Below are 26,085 nucleotides of genomic sequence, written 5' to 3' on the forward strand. Positions count from 1 at the left end.
TTTTCATGATAAGAACACTTCCAAGGACACATAAGCTTTAATGTTATTACTTACAAAGTATCCCTATGAACAGAAACGTAAAGATACAGTCCTCACCAGAAAATAAAACGGGTCACGTCATTGGATTCAGAGTTTAGCACACAAAATGAGCATTTAAGTAGCTGAGAACGTACGTCACCTATCACAGTATGACTCACAGCTGCGACACACTACCCATGCACCTCTACCCCATTTCGATATGATTAGGCAGCTTCACGTCGGTTCATGCACAGTTTTCGTTCCAGCCCAACTCGGCATAAATACCTCAATTAAAGTTCTTAAAAACAGAACACCGGACACAAGTAAGCACAACGATAAGCTTGAACACAACGAGCTTCACCTATTTTATAATCAAAATTCAAACGTTTGAGCGAAAAATACTCTTTTTGCGACTGCAGGTGAATGTTACTGAGCAGGTAAAACTACCATGTGTAAATAGGATAACCATGCGTTTGCCAGTTAAAAATTTCTCTTGTAGACTTTGTGGTAATTTTCATTTGGAAAGATGCAGTTCTGGAATATCAACTTACAAGTGCATCAAAAAATACCTTTTTTACTGTATAGTGAAACAGAAAATTTTACACGAACATTACCATTTCGAGCTGGAACGCCGCTACAGGCGCATGTTACCCAACAGTTTACATCTCTCAGATCACGATTGTCATCTTACCGATACTTTCCAAAAACAAAATTATCGAGGAAATTGTGCGCCTAATTAACAATTGTGCACGAGATGAACCCCACGTTTTATTTTGCAGGAGTTTCTGCTCAGCACAAGCAGGTCGCTGTCACAACGTTTAAATTCAGTTGTGGAAACTGTCAAGTTAAGGAGTTAAGGAGTAATTTTCCTCACCAAGTGTGGCCACAAGAGTAGTGAAACGATCTATCAGCAAAAGACACATTTTAAAAGTTGAAAAAACTCACTAAAAAAAGTGATGCATCAATAAGATATTGAAAACGATTTGAGAATCAATTTCCTTAAACTAATAAGAACAAATTCAATAATATTGCCAATAAAAGTTGTAAAATAGCAAGCCTTGCTGCCCGCTCGACACCACGCTGAACACAAATCATTCACATCATAACCGGTCATTAAATCAGTAAGGCAGTATTTTTTGTGTACCTTGGGAACTTTCAACACGTCTCATCCCTTGTGCAAGGCGCACGGCATCGGGAAACGATTAATTTGAAATATATTTGCTAAAAATTCAATCCAGCTGCGAGTACATCTGCTACAAAAGACTCGATATTTTGACATTCTACAGTGAAACCTTGAGAATTCCTAAGATATTTACAAACAAATAAATGAAAGTGAGCAAAAATCGTCGAACTGTGCCATTTAGATTTTTAAAGTCAGGCATTGTAAGAGAACATTCCTAGCCTAACTTGAAGCCGATTTATTCAATGCATTGCTCCATAGAATAATCCTCCAACTCTAAAACTAGTTAACCAGCTACCAGCCAAATTTCACTGCACACTTTGATCCCTATTACACTGAAACGGCCACTTCATTTTCTGTGTCGTCATTCTATCAATCAACAATCCTTGGACCTACGGAGGCCAGATAATAGTCACGCTGTGTGCACTCTGGTCTTTTATAATACACTTCCAAATAATACGATCACACAAATCAAGGCAACTGTAATGTTACTTTGTCATGTACAACGGACTGCTGTCATAACGAACCGGAAACACACGCGGTTTCAATGTTATTTGAAAGAAAGATATAATCGTACCCATTTTCTGTAGCGTCATCGTAACACAATAACGAGAAGAGCTCAAAGGCCCTTCAGCACCTCCACAACGTTGAACATAATTTCGAATGATCACAAGCACCACAGATACCTTCAAGAACGGCTTTCTTTATCATCTTTCCACAGCGTTACGCAAATCGCTGCGTCTCCGAGAGCATAAAATGTTAAGATAGATGCGCGTGGTGTCTTGGAGTGATTCCTGCGCATGAAACTAAATATTTCCAAAAAGATTGCACACCATCGGTGCATTATATAAAAAACTATCGCTAAAATTTTGACAAAACTTTGCGGAGCTGATATCTCCGAGAGCCAATTTAATGGCAATAAAAAATGCACAACGCAATCGATTCACTTAGACAAGACAATGAATACAAAATTAATTCTAAAAGTATGCACGATTAGTTATTGAATTTTTTCCCAATAGATTTCTCCATTTCCACCAGAGCACAGAATTCTGGTGAATAGCTCGTTATTGAATGAAAAAGTCTTGCGTATAACTGAGAAAAACACAAATTAGCTTAGAACTAATTTTCAATTGGTAAAAAATTACACTGAGAAATAAGGCTAAATGCTACACAGTATGTAACGAGGTTAGAATAACCTGGCGGCTGAAGATGCGCACGACCAGAGAGCGATGAACTGCATGCATGACGGCATTGCACTGATGTAGCACTGTAGCACAGTGCACTTGATTGATCACCACATTGTAGTAGTTATGGTACCAACACTGCAGCAGCACTAGTGGTGGTGGCGGTGGTGATGAGTGCTGCGGTAGTTATGGTATCGACACAGGAGCAACAATATCGATGGAACTACAACATTGGCATTACAGTTGAGGTGGCAGAGTTGATGGAACTGCAACACTGCCAGTGCAGTTGTGGCAGCATCAGTGCTGTGCGATGCCTCATTTGATATGAGCGCTGCGGCTCAGTTGTGTGGGTTATGGAATTTGCAGGAGTAAAACGAAGAGAAAAGAAGGAGTATGAATGGAATTATGATGGTAAACTTCGTCAACCAAATGAGGGTAATGATCACTAAAGAGTTGATAAGAAGAAATATGCTGACTAATCCATTAGACGACCAATAAATAGAACTGATAATTTGATGGAATGAAAGGAGATGAGCAGACGAGATGTGTGCGAAGAGGTGCTTGACATTTGCTGGGTACATAGAGAAAAGGTATAAAAGTGTTTGAGGGTAGAAAAGTGTTCAGAAAGGACAGCATACGAAGACGTGGTATTGAATGAACGATAAACAAAGGACTCTGGACAATATAATAGAAGAGATGAAGAGCAAGGCCAGTTACATTAGAATAGAACACAGTTATTCAATATACGCCGACGTCCTTTTTGACCGTGCTTCTCCCGGCCTTTGCGGTCGCGCTGCACAAAACAAAAAAAATATAACTCAGTACTCACTGCAGTGAGTGACAGAGAGCGCATTTTCTCATCGACGAAAACTCGAGGTCACGGACGGACGGAGTCGGACAGACGGACAGACATGGCGAGCACAATAGTGCATTTTTTCCATAAATGAGAAAATGCACTAAAAATGTCATTACACGTACCCTCCCGACTTCAAGTGTTCAGTATTTATGGGTAATTTACTCGGGTAACTCTTCTGATGATAGGTAACACTTGAAAGGAGTCAGAATTTTCATCTTTACATATTAACTTCATTTGATGAAAATGTTGTTCCTCTCAGTAAGCGTCGTCAGCACATTACACGGACGTTCATCAATAAACATGAACTCTTATAAGAACTGAAAATTTGTTCAATTTCACGTACAGTGATTTGAAGGCAAATATAAATCCGTGATCAAAACTTGATCAAGACTTCCATGTTAGCACGAGCCGTATGATCATTTAAAAATTGTCAAATTAGGCGCGAAGTCTGAGGACGTAAACATAAGGTAGAGATTGTGCTGACAAAATACCCAAAAGCCCGCTAACTTCAAGTATATAAAAGAACTTGTAAAAATAATAAATTTGATGCCTTACTAGAAAATCTACATTTAAACAGTGGAAAAAAGCAAAGTGATGGCGTCTAAAACGAACTGTGGATAGCACAGAGATGTAAATTAACGAGTCAAAATGTGCACGCGCCAAATGTCATTATAAACTCAGAAAAATGTCAAAGTTTCAAAAGAAAATAACAAAGTCATACATAAGAATATGCACTTAAAAAATCCCCAAAACAAAAAAAAAAAATAATTATTATTAAAAGAAAACAAAAAAGGAAAGTGCTTTACCTTTTTGGCACTCACATCTTTTCGGATTTCTCTGATTAATGTGTAGAAGGCGTCGTCAACACCCATCCTAGTTTTGGCGGAGGTTTCTATGAAGGGAATGTCGTAGCTTTTAGCCACTTCTCGAGCCTGCTGCATGTCCACAGCCCTGGTCGGCAGGTCGCACTTGTTGCCCACCACTGCAACACATCAGCACATGAGGAGCACATTACACGGAACAGAGCACATTTATTGCCCACCACTGCAACACATCAGCGCATGAGTAGCACATTACATGGAACAGAGCACATTTATTGCCCACCACTGCAACACATCAGCACATGAGTAGCACATTTCATGGAACAGAGCACATTTATTGCCCACCACTGCAACACATCAGCACATGAGGAGCACATTACATGGAACAGAGCACATTTACTGCCCACCACTGCAACACATCAGCACATGAGTAGCACATTACACGGAACAGAGCACATTTACTGCCCATCACTGCAACGAATTTTCTAGCCCAAATGATAGTCAGACACACTCAACAGGATACTCACAAACCATGGGTACGACGTCTGCATCTTTAACCCTCTTTATCTGTTCCCTGTAGGTGCTAATGTCTTCAAAGGATTTTTCATTGTTGACGGCAAATACCAAAAGGAAGCCTTCACCCGTTCGCATGTACTGATCTCGCATGGCACTGAAAAAACACTTTATTATTCACAGGAAGCAAATACAAACTAATTTATTAGAGTGTAACATTTTTGGGATATGAAAACTTTTTTGCCTTACACTCTTACATATGAAGAGGCTGTTACTGAACATGTCAAATAGCAATCAGTGCAACCTGCAAAATGAAGTGCACTCTCACTAAGGTTCTCTGAGTGCCACCAGTCTAGTGGTGATCATTTACATTTACTATTTTTCTAAGACCTTTCCAGTTACAGAACCTTCTTCCCTTTAGAATCTGGTCAACTCACTCGAAATTTACGTGCTTGAGTGAGGCATACAATGATCTAACAGGCCTTGAAGCAGACAATTTATGAAAAAATAATAAGAATTTCCTGATAGTCACCTGCCTTATTAGTCCATTTTAATATGAACTCTGTTGCAACTTTGTACTAGGCAATTTAATAGTCAAATGGTTCAATTATAAGCTAAGCAAATAATTATACATTTGTGGGAGTTACGTAGTTACGTATTTCCAAACAGAGACATAACCTGTTTGGAAATGATTTTTGGTGGACTCATGAAGTCCTGTGAAAATCGGAGGAGCTAGGGTTGAAAGAAAATTGAGATTTCTTTTTAGTAGATTAAACTTCAAAATCACTCTTTGCAACGTGACAAAAATGGAAAGGTAATCATACATATAAGATCTCGTAATTAATTACAATGGTATTTGGGAAAAGAGTTTTTAGGATAATGGGATTTTGAACAGTAAGATTTTCAAAAATATCTCAAGCAACACCTGCTCAAGTACTACAGTTTTCAAAGCTTTTTAATTTCAAACAATTTGCAATTCGTCTGTTCAATCAAAAGTGGCATTTCATTGACAAGTCATGATTTGACTATAAAACTAGTGACTTAATGGGTATCGGTTATGCAAATTTTGACAAACAAACCTGGCTTGCATCATGTCCAAGAGGTGTAATAAGAGATCTGTAACAGAATCTAGAAGTTGTTAAGCCATGAGTACTACTGGGAGCTCCAGGGACTGCATTTTAGTTGTTAGCACTGCCCAATACGTATCACTTTTATATTATTCCTATGCGCTAACAGGTATTGGGGCAGTGTAGCCAGTGAAGTGCTAAAAGCAACAGCACCACAGCCAGTACTCTTGTTCACCTGAACAAAAATAATTTCAGTGGTTGTAGCAAGAAGTAGAGTGGAGTAAGATTGTAGGTAAAAGAGGGCATTGACTGCAGCAAGGTGGGTAAGTTTGTGGGCAAGGTCGTGCTGGGGTTGTGCAACCGTGGAGATGATGAGACTGACTTGAGAAGTGGCTATAAACTTATGATACAAAGGCTTGAAGCTGTTCCAAATTTGCGTGGATTGCATCATTTCTATTGTGGTTGTGACTTTGTAGCTCATTGGTTAAATTTATCTGTGCAATTTTAGGCTGAGCTTCAGTAAAATTGTCACCAAGAGTGTGCACTTAAATAATGTAAAATATGAAATTTAGACATTTCCCATTTATAAAAGCTTTATCTGATGCCACTTTTGTACTTTGGATAATTCTAAAAAGAATACAAGTTGTTTCTGCTACAAGTTTCTTTCTATGAGTGGTTTCAGATTGAGAAATTAGACAAAAATGCTATATCAAACAATTGTATAACCTAAATATTAAATCTGAACAAAAAATTTCAGTTCTTTGCAGAAACAAAGAAAAAACAAAAGAAAATCACAACATTAATGCCTGCCAGACTTGATAATGAGACAATAAGCAGATAAGACATTTTCTGACCAGTGAGACATTTCTAACTGATTCTATGAGTTATTTCTAAAAGATTATTCTAAATACAAATATCAGAAATAGAGGTAAATTGATTAAACTTCATTATTGCATGTGGAAAAAATGTTCTGGGGGGGGGGAGAAGGGGTTAAGGGGTTTCTTCTTCCAATAGTTGGACAAATAATCCAACTGTAAGTAACTCGAGACATTTAACTTAACTAAAACTAGTTCTGATGATCACTGAAAAGACTTCCAGATAAAAATTTGTTTGAATTATCATGCTAACCATCTGGCACAATAATAAATGTACACCCACCTGTACTCTTCTTGGCCTGCAGTGTCAAGAATATCTAGTAAGCAGGTCTCTCCATCTATGACTACTTGTTTGCGGTAAGAGTCCTCAATGGTAGGGTCATACTCGTCAACAAAACTGCACAATAAAAAACCAAGTAAGTAGCTTCAATTCTTCCAAAACATACAGCAACAATTCACCTTTAAGACAATTACCTAAGTTGTGTTCAGGAATGAAAATTTCTCCCGACATAGAACTTCATAAATAAAAAAGTTACAACAAAAAAGTATTTCCCATTCTATTACGCAACAAAAAAAATTTAATTTAATCAAGTGAAATGTTCCTTGAAAACAGTTTACTGCCTTAGTTGTCCAGATATCCAACTGATCAATGGTTCATTTATGAATATTTACTAGAGAATATAACAAGGATGAAAGCAAAAAATTTTGAAGCAGTTCAAAATTCGATTTGGTAAATATTTTGACTAGCAGCAACAAAGGTTAGTGATTTTTCTTAAACCAAGTCAAGCAATATTCAAATGACATGAAGAATGAATAGAGATAAACAATACAATTTTTGAGACTCATCATGAACTTACTGATTCTGTATGAGTTGTATGGTGAGAGCACTCTTGCCAACGCCTCCAGCTGTAAAATAAGAGATTTATAAACCACATATTTATGTCAAAACAAATAAGCAATTACTTCAGGATAGATGACCCACCTTCAGCCCCATTTGAAAAATGTGATCTGTCAAGTCTTACATTTACTCACCAAGCACCAAATATACTTCTAGTCATTCAAGGGTTATTGCATATTTTAAAGAAACTTCATCAACAGTCAGGTTCCACCACCTCCAAACATCCACATTGCCTCCTACACAGACAATGTCACAATAACATCCACTCACCCATCCGCAGACATGTACTCAACAAGCGCAAACATATCTCAACACTTTATCACAATGGCTCACACTGAACAGACTCAAGGTTGCTCCTAGTAAATCCACAAACACCTTATTGACCAACCACACAAAGAAGCACCAATACAGACCAAACATCACATTAAACAACACCCTGATCCTGCACACACATGAAACAAAAATACTAGGGGTCACTTACAACACCTCCATGACATTCGGCCCTCACATCAACAACATAGTGAACAACGCAAACATCAGACTCGACTCACTTCGGGCCCTAGGCGGTACCAAATTCGGCAAAAACAAAGATACACTAGCACCAACATACAAACAGTTCATCAGAACAGTGCTGGCTTATGCCAGCCCTGCCTGGGCGCCCGCACTATCCAACACAAACATACAGAAACTCCTAACACTACAAAACAAAGCACTCAGGATAGTCACAGGCTGCACACAAAGCACCCCCATAGAACACCTTCATGCAGAAACAAAAATACTTCCCATAAAAGCACACCTCGACATGAGAGGAACACAATTCATAGCTGCAGCCATAAACAACACACAACACCCATGCCACTACCTACGCAACCACCCACCTACACACAGACAAATAGTGCAAACCCCACACAGATACTACACCAACAAACTAGATACAGTACCCCCACCCCCAAGGCAACACCAGCACGAAAAACACTTAAACACAATTATGACACTTAGGACACTCACCACCTGACATAAGCAGCACAGAAACACAGCTCTCTAGACTGGAGAGAGTACACCTAGCCAGGCTGCGCTGCGGCCACCACCCCTCACTACAAACATACACAAACAGAATAGGCCAAGCAGACACAGACACCTGCCCATCCTGCCAGAGAGCTCTCCACACAATCACTCACATTCTCCTGGAATGTCCGCTCTGGCAGGACCTCAGACAACACCACCACATAACCTCGACCCTACAGCTCTGGAGTGACCCATTGTCGGTGGTGTCGTACTTGCGCGAGGGGGGTCTCTTGTAAAATTGAGACCGGGGAACCACACCAACAACAACAGTCAGGTTCTATATAAACCTACTAATTACCACTTGAGTAACATGTTAACAAGCAGTATTAATACAATTTTCACAAAAAAGCCTGCAAGGTAATTTTATATTGCAGTACTACAATAAAACTACCTGCATCTTATTAAAATAGTATCAGTCAAATAGTGCACTATACCTCAAAGAACCTTGACTGAGGCACAATCCTTCCCAATCTTCAATAATTTTGCCAGTGATACTGAATGATTAAAGAACTTCCTCACCAGGATTTTTTGAAAACAACCCATGTTTTCACCCAAAGTAAGTACACAGTACACCTTTCAGGCCAACTCAAGATTGGTATATACACCACCAATTCTAGTTTTTGTGCAACTTCAAGGCAAGCAATAAGCAGGGAGATGTGCTGACAGCTGGGTGCTTTGGAAATTTATCTGTTCATTTTCTGGATCTATTTGGCTATACAACACGCAGTGTGCCAAAATCTTATATGCTGAACACCAAAAATAGAGCAGAACAAATTTGTGGCTGCCTGGATGCACAAAAATGTATCAACCCAGCTATGCATGTACTGGTTTTAGTTACTGTACATATATTTTATAGCATTATTAGGCCTGTTGGCAATATTAACACTGCATGCTGACTGTCATATGTTTAAAATCATTGACACTGCCCTCAGGTATGCCAACTTTGCTAATTTATAGCTAGATCTAGTGTATTCCTAACTCAGCTAGTTGGGAATACAATAGGAAGCTAAGTATATGAGGAAAGTGAAGGAAGTGCTTTACACAAAGTGAAAGAAGCAAATTCATGTACTTTGATTCAATTAAAAATTGAGTGGTTCACAAACATATAATTCAACAAAATGCTAAGTTTTGCAGATTAGTTTCACTCTTCTGTCAAACTTCAGTACACAAAACTTTTTAAAATCTCATAATTGCAGTCATACTTCAGGCCTCCCAAGAGTCCCACCCAAATCATTGCACAACAGATTTTCATTAATGTTCTTGTATAAGTACTTGCTTTTATGACATGTCAGACAAATTGCTAGCAGCAATATGACACTTCTTAGATGAATGCCTAATAATGTGTTAAATTGTCTTGTATCAGTTAAATGTGAATCAATTTGTTATAGTAGCTATTTTTGGAGTAAAATTAGATTTATGATATTAAACCCATTAGGTTTGGATTAAACTTCCTGGGTTAACAAAAATGTTGCTGGCTTCAAAAATGAATTCATGGTGGTAAATTTGATAGATTCATGGCTCCAAAAATTTAGTAACTTGGAGAATAGATCCTTTTCACACTAGACAGTAGACTGGGCCACTTACTTTCTTTTTCCACATTCTGAAAAATCAAGCAGCAGCCATTCATGAATAATACAAAAACACCTGCGCTTACAATCAATCCATCTGTTTCATGGTTCTAGCCTCTGGCCTACTCTATTCAATAGAATATACAAACAGCACATTATTGCTCAAAAATTAGGAAAATTTCCATTAAAATGATAGTCTTTGACTGTAATTTCCAGAAAATTCTGTCTGACATTCCATATTAATACTTTTATCTGCATGGGTAAATTTTCAAGTAAAACTACCTTAAAATGGGGTTACTTTGACTCCCAGGGTAACTTTGACCACTTTTTGTTTTTTAACAACAACCCCCAAAACTCAAAAACTATTTGACATAGAAAAATTGTGTCAATGGCCATTAAAGGCCTAATACTGAGGCTAAGTAACACAATAGAAAGATTTAAAAAGTTTGCATATCTAATAGGTTAAAAAATTAAAAATGTGACCCACGAAAAAGAGCTATTATCTAAAGCCTGTTTGAGTACCCCCTTCAATTTTTTTTATTTTTTGGTAAAATAACTTCAGGTTTTGATACATTGTAGTAGAACTCTTCTAGTTACATATGCAAATGACAAATTTTAGGAAAGTGTCATAGGTTGCAAATGTGGGGCGCCACCCCCAATGGGGGAACTCTGACCACCTAAAGGCAGCCATGACGGAGTAACATTGACCGGGTTGGAAATCAAGTTAAAATTACCATAGGTACCTATACAACATATTTTATATTTGATACACCTATTAATGTTTTATCTTTATGTATTCAGACTCTACAGAGTCTTATATATGGTAATTTTAACTTAATTTCCAAGCCCGTCAATGTTACCCCGTCATGGCTGCCATTAGGTGGTCAGAGTTCCCCCATTGGGGGCGGCGCCCCACATTTGCAACCTTCGACACTTTCCTAAAATTTGTCATTTGCATATGTAACTAGAAGAGTTCTACAACAATGCAGCAAAACCTGGAGTTATTTGGAGTTAGTTTACCAAAAAATAAAATTGATTTTACCACCGTCAAAGAAACCCCAAGAGCTGGGGTAACTAAGACCATCACTTTTTTTGAAATTACATCAAAACTATGAGAGGCAGGAGCCAGCAATTTATGATGATCGAAGCTAGAGTATAGACCTGTATTTTGCACATTTCAATTTAAGTTTAATTTATCTAGTAAAAAATGACATTTTGAAAAAAAAGTGGTCAAAGTTACCCCATTTTACAGTACCGGTATATCTTCTTGAGTGTGAAGGGCATGTGCACATCATCTAAGCACATGGGCCATGATCAAACTGGTCTGGATTATTGGACAGAATTTTGAAAATCACGGATAAATAAGATCATTTTAGGTGTAACAATCATAAACAGAAAAATATCTAGGGTAAACGCGGTATATTCTGACATCGTGGGTAATTCCGACAGACCGACACTTCTCAAATTTTCTCCTTTATTTTAAGCTTTGTCTTAGTTCCATGCATTTGTTGATGGTTGAAATAGTGATGTCATACTATTGCGCGCTATACTATTGCCAAAACACTAGGTCCGGGCCATCTGGTGGGAAAATGTTAAGATTCAAAGAGAGACAGTGCACATCATGGTGGCAGGGAATTATTGTGAATACTTATGCGTTTGCAAGAGCATCGCCCGGTCCAGCTCAGCGGGGGGGGAAAGGTGTTTTACGATCGGTCTGTAAAGAAGCGTTGATCGGTTCAAAATGACATAAGAACAGGTTCTTTTGAATAACCTATGGATTGCCACCATGGTGCACATCACCCAATGAGAACATTGAAAATCGTGTCAATGTTGATAGTTGACCTTGCTCTACCAAATAGTTATAAACAGTTTGTGTAGAAAGAATATTATGGTTTGAGACTTATAAATAAGTCTGTGAATATATTAGGAATCCTTTAAGTATACTTGTATTTGCTGATTTCAAGTGGTAAATAAATTAATAGATGATTAAGTTAAGCAACGGTTTTAGACACAGAAAAACTAATTCCGACACAGCTTGGAATTACACATACAGCTCGTTCCAAGCTGTGTCAAAAAAATAAAATTTTCCTAATTAAAAGCTTCATAGCTCTTAATTAAAAGTTTAATTACAAAAATTAAAATTTTTATTTAAGCTTGTTCCGACCTGTGTCGTATTCCGATACAGCTCACACAGGGTGTCGGAATTCTAACACTGGGCGCCAGAATTACAGATTAATAGAGTTTGAAGCGCTGCCGGAATTAGTCTCTCACTCTCACAATATGCCCAATTTAGTCACACACAGCGTTGGAATTCAGGTATTTTGTAGGTTTGAATTCTAAAGGGTTTTAAATAAATATGGCAACAGTTTGACACTTCATCATTGCTGGCGTATAGTGTGGTGTTTTGAGAGTGACGTAAAGCAATCAGAACTCAAGTTGCGCATACGGCGTCACATAGTGGCAAACCAGTGATTCTTTAGAATCAGTTCATTTTTAATTTCCTCATTTACTCAAGATTTTAACAGATTTCTTATGTATGATAATTCTGGTATCCAAGATACTTTACTGGTCTACTTATAGGACTCAAAAATGAACTTGAGGAAGAGTCTAAAAAACTCTCTGCTTTGCCACTATGTACGGCAATATTTTTATAGCCATTAATTTCTTGAAAGCCCACGTCCTTAATGTGTCAGAATATACCGCATTTACCCTAATTTTCCTTTTTTTAATAAAAGAAAGTCATCAAAAATCATTGAAAAGGATGAAGTCAACATCAACTGCAAGCCAAACTGGAAATTTGGGCAGAAGCCATACATGAATCAGACAAAAATGCCTGTGAATTTGGATAATTTAACTTGTTCCTATGGCCTTTTCCTAATTTTGAGTTTTTGACCATCAAAAATTTAAAAAATGGCCTATTTTTAATAGTCATTTTTTACAAACCCATGAAACACTTGTTTACACCAGCAATTTCTTGGCAACATGAGGCCAAGATTTTTGTTTAATGAACTGCCTCTTACCTGTTACTACTAAATATCCTGCCACAAAATTTTAAATGTTCAAAATTTGTCAATTGGATTGGGGGAGCCTGGGTTATGGGATGATCCCATATTTTGTTTTTGGCTGTGCATTGCCTGTTACCTAGTAGCCGTAGGTCTTATTCTTTGTACAGAGGTAGGTACCTACTCAAATAAAATATTATTCTTGAAGTAGGTAGGGTTGTAGGTACATGTGGTCACTTATCACAAAATTATTATATTAATAGACTAAAATTTTTCTGAAACTCGAGGTGACTTCAGAAATGTCTAAATTAAAGAAGTCAAATTAACTTTAAATTTAATAGATGTAAACAAATAAAAGAAACACTTGTCCAGAAAATCATATCTCACCTCCAACGACGACTAATTTATATTCTGTCATCGTTATATTTCTGACTAATATCTAACTATACCTAATACTATCAAATCAGTTGGCTAAATCGATATTAATAACGTGGTTTTAAAGTTACAACTCATAATATGAAACATGAATCAGTTTTTCAATCGACTCCACACCCTGTTTCTATGCATCTATCGATCATGGTTCCTATAATTTTTAGGTGTCTCTGTTTATTCGAGGTTCTCATAATATTTACGGATTTCTAACTATGATATTTGTACTACATTATAATTTTGAAAAATTTTGATGAATAATTAGGCATTATAATGAATTTATGAGCGTGAAGGTAATGTAAAAATACGTGAATAGTTTTTAAGACAATGAAAATATTTATGAGTTAAGGACATTGAAAGCGGCTGACAGGTGTTCTTTTACTGAATTAATTGTTCATGCTTGCCGGTGAAACTTAATTTCAAATAATTAAGACAAGTTTTATATTTATTCAATGAATAATAGATAATAACAGGTAATGCAAAAAATAAAATAATTCACTTGCATCGCTGACAGTTGTCCGCTTATGTTGAAGGTTTCCCACAACATGTTGAAATTTGTCATGCAAGATTAGTAAAAATTGCGCTTCCAACGAATCACTTAGAAAGGTGATAAAAATTTTATGTTCTCAATAATTTTCTGAGCAGAAGGAATGTTGTGTTCTCATTTTTAGTGGGGTGGCCCAGTGGTTAAAGTTCAGAGTACCAAGATTGGAGCAGAGAGGCGCGGGTTCGATCCCAGCTCTGTGCGCCGATTTCTGGTCAGAATCGGCATTTCGGCAAGGAGGCCGGGCGGTTAAGCATAGCAGAATTGTAGCAGTGAGTTGCGAGTTCGAGACCGCAAAATGCTGTAAATGTTCTGCAATGTTAAGAATCGGCGACAGGTCTACGGCCTAATAAGTGCTGAAACCGCTATTATTATTATTATTATTATTATTATTATTATTATTATTATTATTATTATTATTATTATCAACACTCAGGCACACATTCCTTTCAAAATTTCGCATGAATCTATGTAAACATCTATCTATCTATTCCTAACTACTTCATATGAACATATGAATTATGCACATATTCGTGATTTAATTGAATAAACATGAATGAAAAAAATTCAATATCATATCACGAAACAAATTTATCTCACGGACGCGCTTCTACGGTCGGACTAGGGACCGCTCTCCCAGTTTCAGTGAGCCTAAAATATCTCCTAAAATGATGAACGCAGGTCGATGAAACTTCAATAAAATTTTATGTGTTCAATGAAACCTGTGATATTTAGGTTGTGATCACTTTTCAGTTTCGTTTTCGGGTTCCAAGGTCCAAAATTCCAAGTAAACCTAATATATCTTGTAATTTTTACTATACATTCCTTACTACGAATACTACCTAACAGTGATATTTAGGTCGTTAAAATGTCTCAAATTTCACATTTGTTCGCTAGGTACAGTAGTTATCCGGCTATACGGAGCCGCGACCTGCATTTCTGTGGCTGAATAATTAATCAATCAATTAATCAAAACAGCTCGTTGATTAACAGCACATGCGTTCAAAACAGCACATGCGTTCAGTAGGATCTTACGGTGATGTTTATGTCTTGATCATTTTTAGCGCATTTTCTCATCTATGGAAAAAATGCACTATTGTGCTCGCCATGTCCGTCCGTCCGTCTGTCTGTCTGTCCGTCTGTCCGTCCGTCTGTCCGTGACCTCAAGTTTTCGTCGACGAGAAAATGCGCTCTCTGTCACTCACTGCAGTGAGTACTGAGTTATATTTTTTTCCATTTCGTCTTCGTTTCCAAGTTATGCGTAAAAATCTGTGCAGTAGGATAGAAATTAATTAGGCTCACCGCGAACTTAAGAGTCCATGACCGCATAACTCGCGAAATCGAAAAAAAGAACAATTACCGCTTAAATATCACTGCTATGATCTAATAAATGCCGGTGCAAAGTTTCATCAAGCTGGGTTGATTAATTTGGTAGATACTATTTCAGGCTCAGCAAATGTTACCCTCGGTCACAGAAATACAAGTCGTTTCTCCGTATAGTTGTATAACTCGTAAATGAAGGCGAAATTGGAAAAATGTTCACGACCTGAACATCACCGTTAGGTACAAATACTATTGAATGCATGTACAAAGTTTCCTCAAGCTCACAAGCTGCGTTCATTAGTTCGAGAGCTATTTTAGTCTCCCTGGAACTTGGAGACCGGCGTCGAGTCAGCCGTAAAGCTTCCGAGTGAATCGAAATGCCCGGTAGTGAATCAGGGGAAAAATGGAGAAATAAGTAGGAGCTCTCTTTTATTGTCATTTTGGCGGGCGCCAATACCTCAGTCGGTGACGCGCCTCCTCTCAAAATCGAAGAAATCACGTATTTTGAGTTTTTTTCCCCTCATTTCGTAGTCAGCACTATTACAAATCGATTGACACAAGGCTCTAGCTGTGATGGTTTTTTCGTGAGGCCGTTTTGAACTTTAATAAAATGAACATTTTACAACCATTTTTTATGAAGATTTATTTAATTAAATTTAACGCAGTAATTTTCTAAAACTTTTCATGCATATGTAAATTACAGAAAGAAGAAAAATTTTGCTCGTATTATTTTTTTGAAATAATCGAAAGAAAACGTGAAATTCACAGAAAACGGCTAAAAAGAGGGGTCTTTCAAAAAATCTATAATTTTCTAGTCGAATTTACGTGCTACAACATCGAGAGACATTACATTACCATTCGATTTATAAAGAGCATATCTATCGATTCTAAAAGCCTTTTTTCGATATTTTAGTTTTTTAGGACTATTTCCATTTTATGTAAAATTTTCCCCTTCCCCCAGTTTTTTTTCAATACATAATCCAAACCATGTGCAAATCAGAAAAAAACTTCTAGGGTTGCTGGAAATGGTTTTTACGAATGGGATTATAAATCTCTCAACACTGCATGTTAAAAACCGTTGGAGGGATAGATTTTCAAGATGGCGTATTTTGGAAATTTTATTGTTCAGGGGAGGCAAGTAAGTAAAATTTATTTTAAAAAGAAAAAATGCTAAATAAATTGCTTGATATTGTAGCCCCAGCCTTCTTTTGAGCGTACCATTACTCGTCTTTAGACCTATTCTTGTCCAGTTTCACACGAAATATAAGCTAATAATGTGATTCTTCTGATATATTTATTTATATAAATGGTCATTAAATAAAAGTTCAAAACGGCTTTACGCAAAAAGTATTGCACGCACATCCGTGGTATCAGCCTTGTTGGACGCATCCCGTTTGCAGGTTTAAAATGAGTCCAAGCACATTGAAATTAACACTGATAATGATCTATTAATACCATTTGCTGAATAAATATTTTTAAATATGTTATAAAATGGTCATTTTTAAAGTTCGAAAGGACCTAATGCAAAACTAAAGACCCCACATAAATAAAATTGTCACATTTATTTAGATGCTCGTAATTTCGAAAGAAGAATATCTTTAATCCTGGTCAGCCTGAACCAAGTAAGTATTGTCATTCTGGCGGGCCTTGAAGTAGAGTGACGTTTCAGATCTGCCATCGTTGTTTGCGCGTAGTAAAGATGGCTACAAAGTTAAAAAATAAGTATAAAACAGAATCAACAATAATGTTATGACCACTACGACACTGATATAAAAATACATAAATAACACCTAACAATGTACAAAAACTAATAGTATGATGCCGTGCTTGAATTGAGCGAGTATGGATCGAACTTCTTGCGCAGGGTTCCCCAAAAATCTGTGTGCCCAGAGGCCCTGTGGCCCAGTCCCAGGCGAGACCTGTTACTGTAGAGCGCTGGGGAAGAGCTACCAGACTCGTCACTTGCAATGGAGACGGGAAATGGGACTCGCAGTCTTCTTCTCCCGACGTGATTTCTATACATAACAAATACAAAAATTGTAATAAACACGGCCAATGCAACGCCTCCTAGAACGCCAGCTGCCATTATTGCACTTCTAGTCGCGATATTGAGAGAATTAGGATCTCTATCGTAGCGTGGGTGATCGAACGCGCCCCCTAATGGAGTACCTTCAGTTAATCCAATAACTGTGGATTCTCCTTTAGATAGAAAAATATTATTTTCTTTGTTATCAGAGGAAGTTTTACTATCTTCTAAACTAATGCGAGTCGAGTTGCTCATGTTGCTATTTTCGTAGCTTTGTCTATCGATGAGGTCGCGCAGGTCTGTTTCACCGCCGTAGTAAGCGTAAGGAGGACGAACTGTCGGTCGTCTAGTCGTGGTTCCCAGCCTACTGCTCAAGCCGCGATTATTTTTCATTCTGTCACGCCAGTTTCCCTCTTCCCGTCGGTAGGGCCGATACGTGATTTCTTCCGATTCTTTACTGATGACTTCTGCACTCGATAGATATTTTTCTTCTTTGTCCGCACTTTCAGGAGCTACTGAAGAAGTTGCATCCTTCTCAGTGACATCTACGGACGTAATGTTTGCGGAAATTACAAACTGACCTTGCGAGGTAATATCTGCAGAGGGTTTGAAGCCGAACCGCTTAGGAAATTTTGAAGTAGGTAAACTTGTAGTAGAAGCAAGCGGAGATGATTCAGAAGAAGTTGATAGACTTTCAACTGGTGATGTCCGTTCTGTTGTCGTATGAGGCGAAGTTATTTCGGTATTATGAACTTTTTCAGTGGTTATTTCTTTTCTTGGCTCAAACGATGTTTTCTTATAAGTAGGTCGAGGCGTCGTAATTATCTCATATGCAGAAACTACAGTGGTTGGCGAGAAACTTGGTAATTCATCTAATATTTCTAGCAATGTTCCTAAGTTACCTTTAGCTCTTTTAAGTTCTGCTTGCGTCAGTGAGCGTTTTTCAAGCTTGTTTGTGAACTGTTTTAAATCCATTTTGTGTATTTTTAATTGGACCAAAAACTGAGGCAATGATAGACCAATATTTTGCAGTACTTCAGATAAACTTATTGCGGTTGTCGTAGGGGACGACAGGTAAGGATGCGGTGTCTTGTCTATAGTCTGCTGAGTGGTTGCGTAGGTGCTTGTTGTGTCCGAAGTCGAAACTTCAAGCAGCGAGCCATTTGATGCGATACCCTTCCTAGAGGCTGTAGGAGTGTCAGTAGGACTGGCTGTGGATTCGTCATTTGTAATTTGACTTTCTTTAAATTTCTCACCACTTGAAGAAAGATGAGGAAAAGGCGATGGAGGCGAAGATTTTTCTAGCGAAGGAAGATTATCTGAAATTCAACAAACAAATTTATTTCTGAATGGTTAAAAGAATAAAGATATTCTTATTTGACGACGCACTATCTCAAAAAGTCTTTTCTCAAAAACAACTTTCGCTATGAAACTTGGAAAAACTTATAATTAAATTGTCGCATACATTGATAGCTTACGAAGCGGAGAACTTTATATAAAAAAAAAAACACCCACCTTTGTTAAGAGGTGCCGACGGTTTGAGGTTGTCACCTGTGTGATCATCCTTGTAGTTAAACCCATCAGGAAGATGAATTGTGGATTTTGAGGTTGTGTATATGTCACTGGGTGGATCCCTACGCGTGGGAAAATCTTTACGTGTCACTGAATCCACGTTTGCATTTTCGGGCGTGACCAATTTCCTGCTCAGAGGGGCCTTAAGTGAGGATTCTTCGCTGGCAGAGGGAGTGCGATTATATTTCGCCTGCTCGAGAGATGGATGGTCAGAATAATCTGGATAAGCAGACTGCATGAATTCTTCGTACAAACTGTCGTAGTAATCTAAAGTCGGACCGTCGTAGGTGTTGTCACCGCTGGCCTTTACTTTTTGATTTATGGTTTTAGTAATGCCGATTACAGTTGGTTTTGTTCCCTCCGGTTCGACATGAGCCACTTCTGACGAATTCTCTTTTTCTCCGTCACTGAGAACATGACGTGGAGCTGCCAATTTGGGATACGGCTGGTTATTGAAAAATAGGTTTTCATTGCCTGCAAGCGCACCACTTCGGTATTGACCACGGTTTATTTGCCGTACATCATCTGTATCATGCATTGCTGGTTGAATTGACCTGTCTGGGTGAGGTGGGTTATCTTCTTGGTGGAAAGAAAGAGATGTTCTCTCAGGAGTTGATTCACCGTGGGACACAAATGCTGAAGGAAGTCTATGGGTAGTGTCTGCTCGAGCGTCACCATCGTGGTGAAAGTAATCACTAGAGTGATACTCGCTGCTAGCCTCGCTGCCAGCCTCGTAGACTCCGACATCAGCAGCCCCTCCGTGGTCTCGAGATGAACTCGATTTATAGTCATCTTGAGGAAAATCTTGAATACCTCGAAATCGGCTTCCTAACTGGGCTATTCTTGCATCGGTTTGGTCTGTTTGGTCAGTGTGTGTTTCAAATGTTTTGAATTCACTGTTACCATCGTCGAAACCGTGCGGCGAAGAATTTTGTCGGTAGTCCAATTCGCGGATGAAGTCGTTCAGATCACGAGGGGGAAATTCTCCCCATCTGTCGTCGTGGGACAACGAAGAAGTCGAAGGATGACGACTGTGGCTGTAGTCAAAAGACGGTGGTTCGTCTCGAGCCGCGATAGGTAGCCCGTCATCCACAGGTCCGGACACGATGAGTCTGTCCAATGGAGTTCGGTTAAGCATTAAAGGAAGTACGAAGAGAACAACAATCAACATGAAAACGACTCTATAAATCACTGAAGTTTAGTGACATATTCTTTTGATCGGATTATTCAGACCAATTTTGAATGGATAATGGATATTTTCAGACAATTGGGTCTCATCCAGTAGAGAAAATAAATCACCAGTATGAAGTATATTCACTGCATTGAAAAAGCAAAAAAAAAATTAAAATTTTCGTCACGAGAAAGCAAACTTTTTGGCATTGAAAACATATCCTTGTTCTAACCTAAGCCCGGACTTCCAGTATGAATTGGGGTCGTGGGAAGAGTGAGGAGGCCTAGCCGGGTCCGTAGCCGAGAACGGAGCTCCAGCTTGACCTGGCGCCCCGCGTGAGTGGTACACGGGAGGCTGGTACTGCGCAGATCTCGGCCCCAGCTGACCGTCGTCCTGGAAATAAAAAAAGCCCATTGGTATCTCTGAAAAAAAAAAAAACAGTTGGTATCCCTGGTCTTGATAATTGCAAGCGGGTGATGAGACGAAGGAAATAATGAAAGAGCATAACTAGTATGTATTCAACAATATGTTTTATTCGTGAAGTGTAAAAAGGTCATTCTTAGATCGGAGAATTTGATTGTACAATTAATTTTTGCGTTTCATGGAGATCTAATAAATTATCGGATAGCCATAGGCTAAGAATTTGCACAATTTACGACAATTGTTCTCAGATAAATGGCAATATCAATGTGGAGCTTTTCCTCGAGCCATCGGGGTAACCACTTTTCTTCTATAAATAAATATAAATATTATGGCAGGTCTTTTTCTTACGCTCGGATTTCTTCAACAAGTTCAAAGCTTTAGATACTACATGCATAAACAAAGTGAATAAAGGATTGGTGACAATTAATGTGATCAGTCATAATCGCTTCTACATGAATAACTAATTTCCTGAAACAACTGAGAACCAAGGTTGTTTGTTTAAGCGAACAACGTTTTACTTGAAATTGATCGTTAAAATATAAATTCTTACAATTTATTTGGAAAGTTTTAGATTCCAGCGACAACGAGCTGCTGGAAAGAAAAATATGTTTTAATGTTATCCATGAGATGAAGCATATAGTTTGAAGATCAGATTCTACACTGCTGAAAACAATGCCGGTATATTTAATATAGTCTGCAAGACTATCGCTCGAGTATGTCGGAGTTACTAGGCAATAAGTCCAGCAGCTATCTCAATCAATCGTCAGTTATGGAAAGATCGGGTTCCAAAGGCCTGATCCCTTGTGAATCAAGTCACGAAAAGTTCAAGAATCAGCAACAGGCCATGGGCCTATTTCTTCAGTGCCGACACTTCGATTCTATTCTACTAGGACTGGTGAGCTGGGCTCGAGCAGCTATCGCAGGATAAGCACTGGTGTCACTAAATAAAACTGATGTTTTTTGTAACTTTGGCGAAGTTCTTGCGGGAGTAAGAAAATGAATTTTCATTTCATATAAACGTGAAGGCAAGCCGGCTGTGTTAATTCGAATGAATTGAAAAGAAACAGACAGCATCTGTAATATCATTCAGATTCTCATTAATCCTACATTGTTCAGTTTGTTCCAGATCAGAAGAAATAGAATCCGAATTATGCGTCGCCAATAAACTTGCTTTCTATATGATTTACACGACGGCTATATAATAATCGGCCCCAAAGCCAGTTTCTGGTCATAGCCTCGTCACAAAATCTCTCGGAGGCACATAGATTGAAAGTGGCGTTTCCCTCCTAGCAACGCTCAGAGACAGAGTTGCTCCTGGACGATGAACGGCGGCGCTGGATCACCGCCGCAGCGACGCCGCCGACAGCGCAGTCCGTACGCATGAGTATTACGGACACCTGGCCTTGCGTTGCTTGCAAGACGCACTCGAGCTGCCTTACTCCATACTGCTCCATGCTGCACCGCGTCGTGCTGCAGATTGCTGTACGTCTTGCCTTGCAACATGCGTTCATCTGCTGTGCTTGTGTTGTTGCTTACTGTGCGTCATTTCTTACGAAGCGCGTGCAGTGGCAGTGCTTTAAGATGAAGGACGATTAACACCTCGTCTGCCGACAAGCAATGATCTGTGCTGTACTACGTTCTGTAGCTCGTTGTGCACTTTATATCAAGACACACCTATACTAAGATTATCTTGAGCAGTAGCTGTCTATAGCAGTGGTTGTATATAATTTCCGTCTTGTCAATGGTTTGTATGAGCGTATCGCTAATATACAGGCAAAGCGAAAGCAGCGGTGTAGTCATTGCATGTGATAGTTCAACGCAACTTGCTCGGTTTCAATATTTTAAATTACTTGAGCTCGTGGTTAGCGATAAAATAATACATGTAATAAAAGCATACTTGGATGAAGCAAGTGCGATGAGATCTCTGAGAATGGGACATTGCATGAAGTAGGGTTATAGGTTTCAACGAAAGAAGTGAAACAAGCTCTGAGGAAATACAAACAATACAACAAATAAGTTATTATGTTATACAGTCAGGTCAACAAACACCGCACAATTAAACAATAGCGGTGCTAAGCTGGATTGCGACACATAATTTGCGGTTCATTCAAGCACGACGCACTGCGCGCTGTTCCGCACGATACCTCCCAGGTCTGAAGCTCCGATCGCAAGTCTTCCAATTACATGCATTTCTAGAAGGCGTCTATGGCTAACTATTACAGTATATAAGTAAAAACTGTATACATATACATTAAATTGTGTTTTTCAGAATGTATGTCAGCCACATGTTACTCTGCGCTATCATTCGTCTTCAATTAAACATAGCTCTAAGGACTTGCAAGCCATCTCGATCTACCTGCCTACAAGATACGCATCAATTAAGTTCTTCTGATGATTGCTTGTAGACCTCACAACATGTCATGCATGGTGATAAAATAGAAGCTCATCATGAATTCAATTTTATTGATGTGCCAAACTTCTGAGTAAAATTAGCTTATTTAATTCAGAATAGGCTTCTGAAGCACACAATCGAAGAGCTGCTCACGGAATTGGCTGCAACTCTTTTTTGTTGGGACTCTCGCCGGAACAATTGGGAAGCTGCTGAACCACAAGGCCTTTGTGCATTGTCAGCACATGAAGACGTCGAAGTAATTAAGGAGGTTTAGATTGTCGGACGTTACGTCACAATTAAAGGTTCACAGACACAAAGAGATCGTCAAATCCTGCATTTGAATCTAGTGCAGTTAATTTATTTAAAATTCAAATAATATAATAAAAGATAATAATATAACAATATAATAAAATAATATGTATTAAATTAGTTAATTTATTTAAAATTCGGAAATAACTATCCATTCTGGCCTTCTGTGCGACAAAGGTAATGTAATGTTCGGCAACTTGTGCATTCCTCATTAAAAAACTGTTAGATATTCGTAGTGCACGGTGCAGTCAGTACTCCACATCACGGTGAGCGCGAAGCGTTCGCATTGCATCTCATATCGGAAGGTCAGCGATGACGTAACGTCAGTCGTATTCGTTACGCGACAAGCGTCAACGATCGCTAGACATTCCAAGTTTGGGTCGCGTTGCTCGCTGCTAACCAATGTTTTCGAATTAAATTGTGTGCAGTAGAAGAATGTGAGAAGCGAGCACCATTGACAGGCTTTCTATGCTCATCAGAACCTTTGACGATGACCGAAGTAAAGCTCATTGTGTAAGAATATGGCTTTCATGGGATTTAGAGTTGCACAGATTGAAAGGTAGATGGGTTTCAATTAGTTTAAAGGGAAATTAAAACTGAAATATTTTATTTGCATGTACGATAATTGTATCGAAATTTCAGGGAAGTCTTTAAAGATGTTTTTAGCGTCGAGCTATCTCAATCAATAGTCAGTTATGGAAAGATCGGGTTCCAAAGGCCAGATCCCTTGTGAATCAAGTCACGAAAAGTACAAGAATCGGCAACAGGCCATGGGCCTATTTTTTCAGTGCCGACACTTCTATTCTATTCTATTATATTCGTGAAATAACTTCTCAAGGCGGGTAAGAGAAATGGAATAACCCGGCGCATTTTTTAGAGGAAAAATGCATTGAAAAGATTAATTTATTAGTCACATTCTTGCTCTCCTAGTGCTTATTCATAAATAAAATCGGTACAGGAGTGTCTGAGACAAAAAAAGCGGCGTAAAAATACAGATACATGACATAAAAATACAATAGAAGCTACTACTTTAGAGGAAAGAATCATAAAATTAATTACTATTAAAAATGTAGTATTGTGACTTACCGGATAGATGCCAGGTATGGATATTGCGTAGATTCTCCTGGACTCGTCTGCCTCCACAACAGCGGACGGACCGAACATCTCCTCCACCAGCGCCGCCGTCCGGCTCAAAGGATCAGTTTTTCCACCAGGGGCGTCGGACTTCCCATTAGCAGCGGAGTGAGGCGTCGAGTCATCCGACATTCTAGGATTCAAATCAGCATTTGCATCCGCGCGCGCCGCAACCACCATCACCAGCAGGGTTGATATCAAGCAGCCAACAAGGTTCCTCGGGCGGTATTGTTGTAAGTCTTTGGGTTTTTCATCACTGCTGGTGTGTGTGCGCTTTAGTTGAAGATACATATTCAGGGACGATGCCTTCAGAAAAGCCTTCTCAATAAACTGTCTATAATATAATTGTATTTCTTCACTCGTGATTCATAGGTAGATCAGTTTAATATGAAAATCAATATAATTCTAAGACATTACGAGTCTATTTGGGTCCATGACGTACTGACAGGAGTTTAACTTTCATCATCACTAACTCATCACGACTGAGTCCGGAAAGAATATCTTAGACAGGATCAATTCCGGGACAAATTTTTTGCCGTTCATTAATATAGAATGATAAAAGAAAACTCAAACGAAGAATTTGATAAACAAGTACTTTGTTAATAAAAATCTTCAAGTGGGAAAAATGACTAATTGGGAGTGATCTTTACTATATAAGGCCTATACAGTGCATATTTATCATTCGAAAGTCTTGAGTGATTTCAATTAATTTAATTTCAATATCATCTGAAAGGAAGGAGAATCTGAAACAAAAATATGTTTCGTGAGACACAGTACCTAGTTTTTGAGAGACAATTGGAATCTAAACGATTTCGTTAAAATGTAGTCTCGTATCCAACGGACCAACGTTGAATACTGAAGTGGTCATAACATTTAAACACTGGCTTAGAATTTTGTGCGTCTGTAGTTTGGTTGATTTGAAAATATTGAGTATCTCATCAGAAGTGGTGCTGACAGCCAGTCGAGTGGCGGCGTGAGTACACATATGGTACGGTGAGAGCCAGACTGGCATGCGGGTTCGACTTCCAGATGACGGGAAAGCAGACGAGAAATTTCATTATGGAATATCAAGGTCAATTGAGGAGTGAATCAGGGCACCTCGATCACAGAAGCCAACACGAGACATAAGCCATCGAACTTCTAATGGGAACGAAGCTCATAAAAAGCAATGATTTGTTACTAATGGCAAGCTTATAGCATGAAATCTAACTTTGTACTTTAGTTGTCATCAGAGGCTGAAACCAGTAACATTACTAATCATCGATGTAATGCAATTTGAAATAAGCAAACATCTTAGCTTATAATCTTCCAGATTAGATTTTTGATTTAGATAACCTTAGTTGAAGCAGGCACTATAGCAGGTGCATAGCAATCATTAAATCAATCTATTTGTCGGAATCAAGGGACAGTTGAGTTACAGGAATAAAATACGACTAGCAGTCGAAAAATTAATGAGCTTTCCATAATGCTATTGCTACGTAAAGTGTAGAGTATTGGGGCCTAAATAAATGCAGCGGGCTGAGGACAGCCCGATGAGACGTCACGCTCAGGCGCCCCTTGAGATGACGGCCGTCACGCCTCGTCCTGTGGACCCTGGCCGGACGGCGGCTGCTGGGGGAGGGTGGGGAGAGAGAAGGATGCGTGGTGGAGGATGGGGAGAGAGGAGGATGCGTGGTGGAGGATGGGGAGAGAGAAGGATGCGTGGTGGAGGATGG

The 26,085-nt window shown here is 38.7% G+C and overlaps 2 protein-coding genes across 3 annotated transcripts; both read right to left on the reverse strand.

Moving 5' to 3' along the window:
* Window positions 1–24: 24 nt before the first annotated feature.
* LOC108680732 (GTPase HRas) lies at window positions 25–13,621 on the reverse strand. Of its 2 annotated transcripts, none has more exons than XM_018169624.2 (6): window positions 13,435–13,621; window positions 7,372–7,420; window positions 6,798–6,911; window positions 4,587–4,729; window positions 4,060–4,220; window positions 25–3,175 (listed from the first exon to the last, which is right to left on the reverse strand). In XM_018169624.2, exons 1-6 carry the CDS (start codon window positions 13,463–13,465, stop codon window positions 3,101–3,103), a joined length of 573 nt encoding a protein of 190 aa, XP_018025113.1. In that variant the 5' UTR covers window positions 13,466–13,621; the 3' UTR covers window positions 25–3,100. The 2 variants fall into 2 exon arrangements, with proteins under 2 accessions (XP_018025113.1, XP_018025112.1); XM_018169623.2 differs by having other exon boundaries at window positions 4,045–4,220.
* A 3,263-nt stretch (window positions 13,622–16,884) lies between these two features.
* Window positions 16,885–25,113, reverse strand: LOC108680735. Its single transcript, XM_018169626.2, has 4 exons — window positions 24,323–25,113; window positions 20,345–20,505; window positions 18,885–20,053; window positions 16,885–18,688 (listed from the first exon to the last, which is right to left on the reverse strand). Exons 1-4 carry the CDS (start codon window positions 24,659–24,661, stop codon window positions 17,151–17,153), a joined length of 3,207 nt encoding a protein of 1,068 aa, XP_018025115.1. The 5' UTR covers window positions 24,662–25,113; the 3' UTR covers window positions 16,885–17,150.
* Between the last annotated feature and the right edge of the window lie 972 nt (window positions 25,114–26,085).

This window comes from Hyalella azteca, unplaced genomic scaffold (assembly GCF_000764305.2).
Source record: "Hyalella azteca isolate HAZT.00-mixed unplaced genomic scaffold, Hazt_2.0.2 contig7632, whole genome shotgun sequence".
Classification (NCBI taxonomy): Eukaryota; Metazoa; Arthropoda; class Malacostraca; order Amphipoda; family Hyalellidae; genus Hyalella; species Hyalella azteca.